The sequence below is a fragment of the Cynara cardunculus genome, unplaced genomic scaffold (genome assembly GCF_001531365.2).
Source record: "Cynara cardunculus var. scolymus isolate 2C unplaced genomic scaffold, CcrdV1 Un_Scaffold_192, whole genome shotgun sequence".
Classification (NCBI taxonomy): domain Eukaryota; kingdom Viridiplantae; phylum Streptophyta; class Magnoliopsida; order Asterales; family Asteraceae; genus Cynara; species Cynara cardunculus.
In genome coordinates, this window is record NW_020200566.1 from 119,755 (window position 1) to 132,060 (window position 12,306).

The 12,306-nt window shown below is 30.8% G+C and overlaps 1 protein-coding gene across 1 annotated transcript; it reads left to right on the forward strand.

The window, feature by feature from the left end:
* Positions 1–10,347: 10,347 nt before the first annotated feature.
* On the forward strand, positions 10,348–11,416 carry LOC112501476. The gene is made up of 2 exons (XM_025105117.1): positions 10,348–10,557; positions 10,662–11,416. Exons 1-2 carry the CDS (start codon positions 10,392–10,394, stop codon positions 11,141–11,143), a joined length of 648 nt encoding a protein of 215 aa, XP_024960885.1. The 5' UTR covers positions 10,348–10,391; the 3' UTR covers positions 11,144–11,416.
* Positions 11,417–12,306: the final 890 nt, after the last annotated feature.

Sequence of the window (12,306 nt, forward strand, 5' to 3'; positions counted from 1 at the left end):
ATTTGATAGGGGTCCTTTACTAAACGTTTACTTGATAAATGTTTATCGAGTTGATTTACTTTATCGGATGAATATGACAAATATTGAAATCAAAATATCTTTGATATTTATTTATTACAATGAAATAAAAGGAAATACAGATTACATAATATGAAAAATATCTACCTACATTGAATAGATGAAGAACAGAAAACAAGCATGAATGGCTGCAATTATCTCTAGAGAGAAAAGATGATGAAGCAAGAAAAAATGATAAGAATGAGATAAAAATCAGCTTTTAGGGCTCTTTATATACATTTCTTTATAAGCCAACTTTGCCCCCTCCATCTTTGAAATAAATGCTCCGCTAACCCTGATGTTTCCCCAAAAGTGAGGCGCGACCCTTCTCTTTATCAACAAGCAACACTTTATTAAAAAGACCATATCTACCCTGTTCTGTTAAAACAATAACAAATAGAGAACAAACAAGTCAAGTTAGTCAAGATTGCAATATTCATATCTTTTAACAACAAAGACTAAAAATCTTACTCGGTAAGAGTAATGACAATGATCAAAACTTATGCAGTAAGTGAGAATGATGACTCTTGTTTGATAAACACTTAGCAGGAAAAAAATTGTTGCATATGGTGGTGTTTTAATGGACTAAAATCTTACCCGATAAGTTAAGTGAAAGTGTCGACTTCTATTGTGTAAGAGTTTGGTAAACGGCCCCTTAGTGAAAATATATAATTATTGGGTAATTGTTTTGGTTGAAGCAACGTCAACTACTTCTAGTGGTCATTCTATACTCATCTAGCCTCTATCGAATGAAGCATATTAGAGTTCCATAACAACTAGACCTTTTGACATGTATATTTTCTTTAATTACACGTTGGAATGTCCATCCTCTAAAAATAATTCTAATGAGTAATTTTATTAGTCTTCATGTAACTCACTTGATCAACTATCTATCTTCATATTATGAAAGTAAACATCGAATTACAACTTTAAGGTTCCGTTTGGTTTGAAAGATTGGAATTGAATTTTATTCCGATCCCATGTTCGGTTTTTCAAAGGATTTCATAAAATTTGTATGCATTGACGTCTTAAAATATGTTAAAACATTTATTTTGTAGTAATCAATTAATAAAAAGAATAATTTAATTATTTATAATTTGCAAATACAAATTTATTATAAAAAATAGAATTCAATTCCATTTCTATTTCAAATCCTACGAACCGAAGATTCTAAATAAATCCTTCAAACTCAAAATCTCTTCGATTCATAAAATCCAAATTCTCTCAAAAAAGTACTTAATTGGCACATAAATGGGCCTAGTTAATAGTGATGGAGGGGGAATGGGTTAGGTTGATGCAAAGAATATCCAATGCAGATTCATGTCATCTCACCCCTCTCCCATGTCTCTATTCATTTAATCCCTAACATATATTCAACTTGCTGATATAGTTAGTTATATGAATTTTTTTAATTTAAAATTAATTTTCAATCGGTTATCTGAATATTTAAATGTTTAAAACTTTACATTTTAGATATCAAAATAAAAGTTATAAAAATATGTTATCCAAAATATGAATCAAGTTAAATAACGTTATTTTTTCATGTAATTTGTCCTTTTTATTATTATTATTATTATTATTATTATTATTATTATTATTATTATTATGACGAGAGAAAGCAAGAAAATTTATTAAAAAAAAAGGGGAAACAACGGCTGCAAAACCTTTCTGCAATACATAAAAAACAACAGATGACAACGTTTGGTTTGTTGGAAAGATTTTAGAATATAATTGGGTTTGAAATTATTTGAAATCTTTGATATGTGTTGTTTGTAAGATCTAAATTCTATTCTAAAAAGAAATCATTTATAAAAAATAAAAAAAATATTTTTTATTAATTAATTATTATTCAAAAACAAATTTTAAAAGAACTACACCAGAAAAAGAAATTTATCCTTGTCTTCTTTCGATTTCATTAATTATTTAAAGAAATATGATTATTTTATTTAATATTAATTGGCCCAATTCATATTTTAGTTATTATTTAGCAACGGATGATGTATTTTTACGTAATTGATTGGCTGATTAAAAAAGGAATGAGAATTTTAAGAAACGGGGTTAATTTTTTTTTAAGTTTGAACGTCAATCTATTAAACAACATCATCAACCCAAAAACGCGCTTAGTTGAATTCAAAATGTGGATAATAGCAGGTACAAAACTACACAAAGAGGAGGGGTGTAGATACTCTCATTTTACGTTTGAATGTTATGGAAAAAAATTTAGGTTTCCAAAAGGTGCATCTGCTTTAATTCTTGTATACCCTTGTACTTCATGAAACTGAACTAAAGATACAAGTTTATGGTGACAAAGTTGATGTATGTTGTTGTGCCGGGTCCTACCTCTAGAAAGACGACGGTCCGAATTTTGTATTTGTTAAGCTCCTTAATTTTTCATCTGTTAATTTTAATTTTTTGGAAAAACATGGTAGTGAGAAAGGTCAGACTCCTATCCTTACACAGAAAAGAAACCCAACCAACAGATCCATAGTATTCTTACAAAAAACTATACATTTAATTCTTATAATCAAATAATATTACCGTTTAAAAATTTCATGGGTCCATCTATAGGTCATAGTTAAATACTCAAACTAAATGGTTGTTTGACAATTGCTGAATGGTTTGATGTAGAACGATTAAGAGGCTTTAATGATATAATGCAAAATGAAATATAATTGTTCGGTAATTGTTTACAATGAAATTATGGTGTTGAATGGTTAAAGGAGACACATGATACAAAATCACTCAAAATGTTTTAAAACCATCAAGAGATAGATCTTTTGAAGTCAAACAAGATTCACCTCTTACTGATTTAAAGACTGTCTCTTAATGAAACTATTAAAAAGTAAACAAACAGCCCATAAACCTTATGGGATTACCTCAACTTGCAATAAAATTTGGGTATTTGGATTTTTTTTTTCTTCTCACAAGTCACTAACTCGAATCTTGCAAAACCATGTGGAATTCTCATGGCTGTTATTAAAAACCCCTGAGATTAATTGACAGATACCCACGACTAACAAAAAAACACACAAACTATTAAACAACCATCAAGGTTGAAGATAAAATTTGAACTCGAACTCGAACTCGAATACAATTATAAAAGGAAAAATGAAAAAGTAAAATTCAAATGTTAGTTGCACCCAACCCCAAAAACCCTTTGTTAGTACACAAAAATTAGGTTTAATGGCTAATCAATTGAACTATAAACAGGAATTTTTGGTTGTTGTTTTGGGATCATGAATTGGGTTCCCTTGCAAACATTAAAGATTGTTAATGGCCATAAATACTTGTGTATGATACAAACCACCAACAAATTAGGTTTCAATACCTTTCTTTTTTTGAGATTTTTCTAAATATCTTTTTTGTATGATGTGTTAGGTGTAGTTTGTTAAGTTGGTCTTTTTTTAATAAGCAACATTTTGTTTATTTTTATTAAATTTTTTGTGTTTGTAGTTTGAAAAATATATCTGGTTGAATTCCAACCGGATCTGTATGGGTTTGGAATTGGATTTCATTCCAATCATGTGTTTTGTTTGAAAGGAAATAGATGGATTACAATGGAATCCCACGACTAAAATGGGATGTTTCTTGGAGACGACTATTGTTTTAAATACAGATCCCATGGATTTCAGTTGTTTCTCTTGCATCTTCTGTATCCCGCCTCTTTCATCGAATTTCCCCTGATTTCTTCATTGTCGACATCCAGTCTTCTTGATTCTCTCGAAGCGTAAGTATGATCGATCCTTGTATCTCTATCTCTATTGCGATTTCTTGTACAAATGATATTAAATTACATTCCACATCATATAAACCAAATACACATGTAAGATTGAGAACGTTCAAAATTCAAAAACCTTCCTTTAAATACAAATCCTTAAAAAACATTTTGTCAAACCAAATAGGTCGTTAGTGCCTTGTCTATGTTGATCTCATTTTCTTTCTTTTGATTTTATCGTTTTTGTGAAAATCAAGATTAAGTTTCTTAAGTAGTATTAAGCGTATCCTGATAGTTTTTCTAAAATAGAGAATTAAAACTCAAGGTTACAAGTAAAATGTGTATGAGTACATCTTATTAAAACTTCATGTTTGAATTTGTTTAACTAACTGCAGATAAACGTAATCAAATACATGACAAACATCATTTTAAATATAAAAAATTTAAAATATAATTAAGATTATCATTGAGTTCTAACAGAATATTTAATTGTTGTATTAAAAATATTATTTTATTAAACCAAAAATTAATTAGTTCGTTTTTAAACTTCAGTTAAATTATAATAAAAAATTGAATTAAAGAAATTACATAAAAACGAAAACTTTTAAATAATTAATTTAATACCAATATCACTTATTTTTTTTCAAAATTTTCTAATATCTTCAAATTTATATTTAATTTGAAGATAAAAACATTTTCTTTTTTTTTAAAACCATATAAAAATAATATTATAACATCAATAGATCCAAAATATATAACAAAACATTAAAATAAAAATATATTTTGTTGTATTACATGAATATTCTTCTAGTTTATACATAAAAAAATTTAACATATAAAAAGGTATTGTAATATTATAATAATATAGTGGATTAAAAAAATTAAAAAATCTTTTAAAAATTAGATGTAATATTTTAAGCAGTGATTCTGAATTTTAAAGAAATTTTGCCACAAAAAGGATGGGGTGCAGAGACATGAATGGATGGCGTGACACGTATGGTGTTACACACATCTCAAAAAATGCATGGCCTCCAATATAAGAGAAGCAAATACATGTATGTACGTGTCAATCTGACTCACATCCTACTAGACACCCACTCTACACGTGTAACCCAATCCTTTTTCCATTTCACATATTTTAACCAATTTTTTTTCCCTTATTTAAAAATCAATTTTTGAATCATTAAAAGATGAATTTTGTTTGATAAAAAAAAATATATCTCTTAATAATTCTAAAACTCTGTGAATGATTTTGTATCATAGACATCCCTTGACCATTCAGTTCCTTAATTTCACTATAAATAATTACCAAACAATTATATTTCATATTACGTTATATCATGAGAACCTTTTAATCATTCTAATCACTTAATCATTCTGCACCAAAACATTCAGCAACTACCTAACAGCCCCTTAGTCATTCTTTCTTGTTCTTGTTTACCCAAATGTCACTACATCTATGATATCTACGTCCGTAATATTACGAACCTGACTGAAAGATTAAAAAAATTCAAATTCCTTATTTTATTTAAAGTAGACTATAAATCTAGACGTTATGTTTTGTCAAAAACAATATTTTTTGTTCATACAGTTTTAAAATTATAAAATAAACAATATTATAGTTTTATCTTTTAACCATTTCTCTTTTAATAATTTAAAAATATCAATACCTATGACTCTTTAACTTGTAGAGCGATCAAAATGTAAAGAAAGTTTCTAAACCAGGTCTGCAAATGTATGGACCAAATCTGTAAATTAAATACAGGTCTATAAGTAGTGTGGAACTAATTTACAAATTTGGTCCATTTACTTATGGACATGGTTCAAAAACTTTCATTTTTGTTACAATTTTGACTCCTCCAAAAGTTAAAGAGTTATTATTTGTGAAAGTAGTGACATATTTAAATTATTTGTAGAAAAATAACTAACAAATAAACTCAAATCCTGAAAATGACTGTTTTATTTTATTTCTCAGTTATTACACTTTTAATTAATAAAATGCTAATTATACAAAGTTCTTTTAACTATTTTAATAATTTTTAAAACATATAATTAATTGTGGAAAAATTTAAAATTTTACTCTTTTTTTTTTTAATTAAAACATTTATTTTAAAAAAATAATAAAAAAATTTAACAGTTCTTTTGAAACGATCAAAATAATAGTTGAAAACAGCAAAAATACAAAAAAATAAAACATGGCGATTAAAAGAATAATAGGATATGCCACCTTGTGTGGGACCCACAAGACATCACCAATAGGGACCTCCTCATCTCATCCTTTTCCCTCTTCATGATAATTTCAAGAAAACGACATTTTTATTTTATTTATTTTTCTTTTTAATTTTGTGAATATATGATTTTTTTGGTTATAAATTATAGAGTAAGCTATAAAATTGGTCCCTTTACTTTGCCAAAAATGGTTTTCTTTTTCCGACAGTTTTGGAATTACAAGATGATCATTGTGGTTTGTAAAAATGTCCAGATTCAATCACCCCATCGGACGACAATTAGAAAACTCCGTCAAATAAGAAGTATTTTTGCCCTTTTACCGATTTTTGCTTTTTATCTAGTCAAAAATCAAATATAAGAGGATTTATATTTTGAGTAACGTTTTTTCAAAACTTTCATTTTGGTACTTAAGATGTAACGTTTTAAACATTTAAGTACCCGGATAATCGGTTGAAGTATTAACCAGTTACCATGCTTATGTGGCGAGTGATGAGATGAAAATGGGTTGAATAGCAAATAATAGTGAGTTGGATACCACATCACGCACCACATCAGTAGGGTAACCGGTTACCCGAATACTTAAATGTTTAAAACTTTACTCTTAGATACTAAGGAAGTTCTAAAAATACATTGTTCAAAATAAGAATTAAATTAAAGTACGTTATTTTTTTATATGATTTAACCTATAAAAATATGATAAGAACTTTAAATAGTTATAAAAGAAGGAATATGTAGATTATAAAATAAATATATATAAATATGTAAAAAGGGATCATGTTAATCATAAGGAGAATTATGATGTGGCCAAAAAAGATAAAAGAGTATAAAGTGGTTAATTTATGTGATCACAAGGAAGTGTGACATTTTTAGATAAAAGACAACAATATTAATTTTTTTTTTAAAATATTATTAAATAAAATAGGTTAAAAAATATATATTTTAATGATTGAATTTGATTTGGTGAATGAGGTAAGCAAATGGTTGGATGTTGATAGGATAAGAGATCACATTAGACATTCCACTAGGGGTGCCTTTTGTGGTTTTAGGTTTTTGTATCGATTTATATATACACTAAATATTGTCCGTTTTGTTCACAGACTTTAGATTTTACAGTTCACTCCTCTCTTGTGAGCCTAACCTCGTTGGTACAATTCGGTTCTCAACTCTGATACCATTTGTAACATTTCAGGCCAACCGTACCAGAAAACTCATCGAGAAAATTCACCGAAAACTCACCTATTGGTCGTTGTTATGAACTCCATGATGCTCGTTTCTTCAAGTAACCGAAGAATCGTCCCTGTTGCTTCGCAAACTGAAGGAGATGGTCCTTGTGTGTAAACAAATTGCAGATCGTCCTTGTATAAACGATGGTCCGCACATCATCTTCCCTGCTGCTGCTTACATCAAAGGAGATGGGGTCATGATGGTGGGATCGTCCTTGTTTGGCCGCCGATGATCCCCATCTCCTCTTGTTCGATGGTCCTATGTGTAAACGGGGGTCAAACTCTATAATCTATATGCATGTGTGTGTGTGTGTTAGTTAGAGTTAATTACATAACAGATCCCTAAAGTTTGATGGGTTTTGTAAAAACAAGAAAGTTAAGAAAAACAAGTAAAATGACTAAAATACTCCTTATTAAATTGGACTTAACGGAAAAATTAACGATCGTTAAAAGAAAGAACAAAATTCCTTGACGGTTGACAAACATGAGTAACAAATATAAATAAATAAAGTTAGTGGGACAAAAACCGTTAAAATTCAGGAACAAAAGTGAACTTACTCTATTTTTTTTATATAAGAAAATGAAAATGAAAATAAATTGGGGAAGGTGGGGGGTTATCCGGTGTGGCGGCGGTACATATACAGTTATCCATTCAGATTGGGGCCCATACATCTTACCCATTTCCTGTTCTAAACAACCCAAATCTGGACCATACATATGTTATTTAGGATAAAGATATTGGGTTTCTATGCTCAAAGATCATATGTATTGAAAAAACATGCTTTATTGTTTGTTATTCCAAAAATACTTCTGAATTTTCCAAGAGGTTTTTTTTTGTAATTTATTCAAAGTAAGAATTATAACTCAAAATCCTTAAATAAAACCATATTTCACTCCAACAAATTTTAGAAATAAAAACACTATTTTTTTTTCTTCCTATTTTTTTATGTTTTATGAAGCCTATGGTATATTAATTGTCTGGTTGGAACTAGATACGATGAGTCTCGTAAATGAGTAAACAGTGTAGGTCATGGGGTTGGTTGGATCTGGTGAAGTGTTCGTGCTCTTTTAGGAGACTTGTAGTTTGACAGCCGTAACCCCTGAACTGTTATATTTAAAACTGAATTAATTAATAAATATAATTATGGTAATAAAGTGTTTATGGTTCAGATACAATGTTAGTAAGAAATCAGTATTTATGTAAGTCTTAAATCGTTAAATATGAAACTAAGACATTAATTTCACATTCATGACAAATGTTACATTCGGGTTTAAATTTAAGCATATGAATCATGAGTTAACTTGGAAAGCTACTAGGCTTGTATGCAGTAATAATATTACGTTAATATTATGAGTATTCATTTATTCAGGTAGAGACCAATTAGTTTTACAAGTGATATTTAGGAATGCAGACCTCATACGAGTTTCATGTGCTATTTTTATCTGGATCTGAAACAATATTTTACTGAATGGTACGTATAATATTCATGTTAGTTTGTATAGTGAATGATAAACATGCGACTGTGTAAGTAACTAAGTATCTGATTCATGTTTTGAAATACATGGGAATCTGTTGTTAACGTATTAGTTCATTCGCGTACAGGGTTTACTTGAACAATAGCAACAGAGACTGCCATGTGAATACGACAGTCCATGTGTTGATTACTGTATGCACAATAATGTTGGTCTTGACATGCATACTGTATCGAGAGCAATAATGCAGTTCTTTTCGATTTCTAATACGTATATGATAGCAACCACTATGTACAAATACCTCGAGATTAAAGTGTTATAATAAATATGCATATTTATTTAAAAAAAAGGTTGGAATATTTATGGTCATAGACGATAACGTGCATGAAAACGATAAAATAATTATTTTATTATTTTTATAGAATTTGGGAATTTCTATTGGAAGAGGTTTAAAAAAGTGAAAAAGGTGAAGTTTGCCCCATATCCCATGACCCCGGAGAAAAAGAAAAAGTAATCACTTTTCCAATTCAAAATTCTCCAAATAAAGACCAATGTACAAGTGCTATTGAAAAGCATACAATTCGGAACGAATATAAACAGAGGTTTTTTTGTGTTTGTTCATTTAATTTATGGTCGTTTATTAAACACTTACTCGATAAACACTTATCGGTATAATTTAACATTATTATTTACTTACCAGGTAAGATTTTTGTTCATCAAAACGACATCGTATGCAACAAATTTACCCGGTAAACGTTTACCTTGTTAAGAGTTGTCGCCCTCACTTACTGGGTAAGACTCTTGGTCATTGTCTCGCTCTTACCGGGTAAGATTCTTGGTTCTTATGATATTCATCCGGTGAGGTAACGTGACGTGGTAAGCGCTTACTCGGATAAGTGTTTGGTAAACGGCCCCTTAACCGAATAAACTAATGAATACGACCGATAAATAAATGGTTTTTTTGTGTGTGTTTAAGTTCGTTTATTAGGAAAAAATATGCTTATTCGTTTATGTTCTCTTACGTGGACGTATTCTTTTTCGATATAGCAGTTTGGTGAGATGTTATACGAACGAACACCATGAACAAAAAAAACAACCACAATTATTCATCATTTTGTTCCTAAAAAATAGAACAATCAAATGAAAAACCGAGTAAACTTAGAATGGATAAAAAAAGAATTTTATAAATTTTAGTTTAATTAATGAATTTACATATTAATTTATAACATATACATAAACAAACATAAATAAATGAACATCAACAAACGAACGTAAATGAACCGAACGGATGTGAACGTTTATTATTCATATTTATTTATTTGATTAAACGAAAAAAAAAACCATGTTTATTTTCAATTATTTATTTATTAAATAAACGAAATTCACACGGAAGGAGTCATTGAACGATTCGCTAAACGTTTATAGCGAAAATGTCATTTTATTTGGATCAAGAGATTTTATATCTGGAAAAATCCATTTAGGAATTATAAAAGGTATTTTCAACTTTACACCCCACAAAAAAGGGCCCAACTGTTATTGGAGTAACTGACCCGACCCAGTGTGGGGCCCACTACCCCTTCCCATACGCAACTTCTCCTAGAAAACTTGTATAAATACGGTGCCAATGGCACCATGCTTAGGCTTGAACAAGCAAACACACTTGAAAATCTTCATCTGGTTAAACCAAAGCAACAATGGTGGGACCTTCTCTCAACGCTCCCAAGCCTCCGGCAACCGCTACCATCAAATTGCTGTGCAGTTACGGCGGAAGGATCCTCCCTCGGTATCCGGACGGCAAGCTTAGGTATCACGGTGGCCAAACACGCGTCCTTGCGGTTGTCCGTTCCATCTCGTTCTCTGGTTGGTTTCATTTTTGATTTTGTAATTTGGATTGGATTGGAATGGATTAGAGTTTGATTGTGTGAATTGAGGATTTGGAGTGAAAATTTACTTGTGATTTACAGAATTGATGGTGAAACTTGGTGAATTATGCGGGAAGCCGGTGAGTTTGAGGTGTCAATTGCCGACGGAGGATTTAGATGCGCTTGTTTCTATCACCTCCGATGAGGATCTTGTAAATCTCGTTGAAGAATATGATCGAGCAGCTTCGTTACAATCGTCATCTCTCAAAATCAGAGCGTTTCTCTCCGTTCCAAAGAAATGCTCTCAAACTCCTTCCACCGCCTCTGCCTCCGGATCAGGATCTAGTTCCTCCACAGGTTCACCTACACTTGAGGCGGCGTCACCGAAATCTCCTCCTCTCTCCGCTTCCTATTCAGCTGCGAGATTTCCTGTTACCACCACCAACCGGTGCATCCATCCAACGTCGAAACCACCTCTAAAACTTCCGTTCTGCTACAACAGATCCGACGGAAAGCTTCCTTATTATGCTTATCGAAATTCCAACCGGTTTTGCCTCGTTCACAACGGAAACTATTGGCAATAACAGTATTAGATCTAGCGGGGATTCTGAATGGGGAAAAACTTTGGTATCATGATGATATCTAAACAACCAAATCAACACATCTAATACTAATAGAGGCAAAACAAGAGTAGTACACAACGGTAATATAAGGAGGAAAATCAAAAACAAGCAAATGAAGGTGAAAGATATGAGATGTATGATTGGACTGTAAATAATTTAAGATTCGGATCTGTGTTTTCTACGATCCTTTCAGTGGCAATGAATGGAAAGAAGAAATCTTAAGTTCGGTCCAAATTTCCTTGTTAGTAAATGCATCGTCAGTTTTCATCTTATTTCGATTATCTTCTTCGTCGATTTACTCCGTTAATGGCCGTTGCTTGTCGCCTCCGCACCCTCATCTGATCTGATCGGTGCTCATTAATTCCGACCATCGGGCTCACTTTGTCGTTTTCTGGTGGTGATCAGATTTTGTCTAGTTGCGTGCGGGATTGATCCTTATCTTCTGTTTCTTTTACATCATCTCCACGTATACGTGTTGTGCGTTCGTATGGTTGCTTACCGGCGGCGTTTGCTCTCATCGTAATTGTTCTTGTCTGGTTTGTTTTCTTTCCGTGATAATCTTCCTGTTTTCCTTTTTTTTTTCCAATTCAAAAATTATACGAAGAATTAATAGATTGTTAATTTAATTATAGCAGTTATTGCAGGTTCAGGACAAATCCATTTACTTGCCATTTCCATGGAGGGAGTTAACAAAGCTGCTTGCAGGTATAGCTTAAAGCGTTAGTGTTCATTTGGAAACAAGCGTCTATACAAGATCGATACCTGCGTGATAAAGAGCATAATGATTAAGAGGTAAATAATTACATTTGTTGCAAATTTTCTTTCATTTGGTAGACGGTAGTCAATACATGAAGATAGAAATAATGGATGGAACAAAGAAATCGATCAAAATAGCCAATTTTTTCAATCATATCCACTTTTTAGCCATTGTTATAAAACCGAAATTTTATTTTAGTTAGAGTTTATATAAATGTATTGTGTATTCGCTTAAAACTTACTTTCAAAATGAAAAAAGAGAAAAAAATCTTTACGCATATTATGCAAGTATTTTACGTAAATTGCGCAATTTCATATAATATGGAAATCAAGTTCACGTAAATGCGTTGTGAACTCTGAAAATGGGA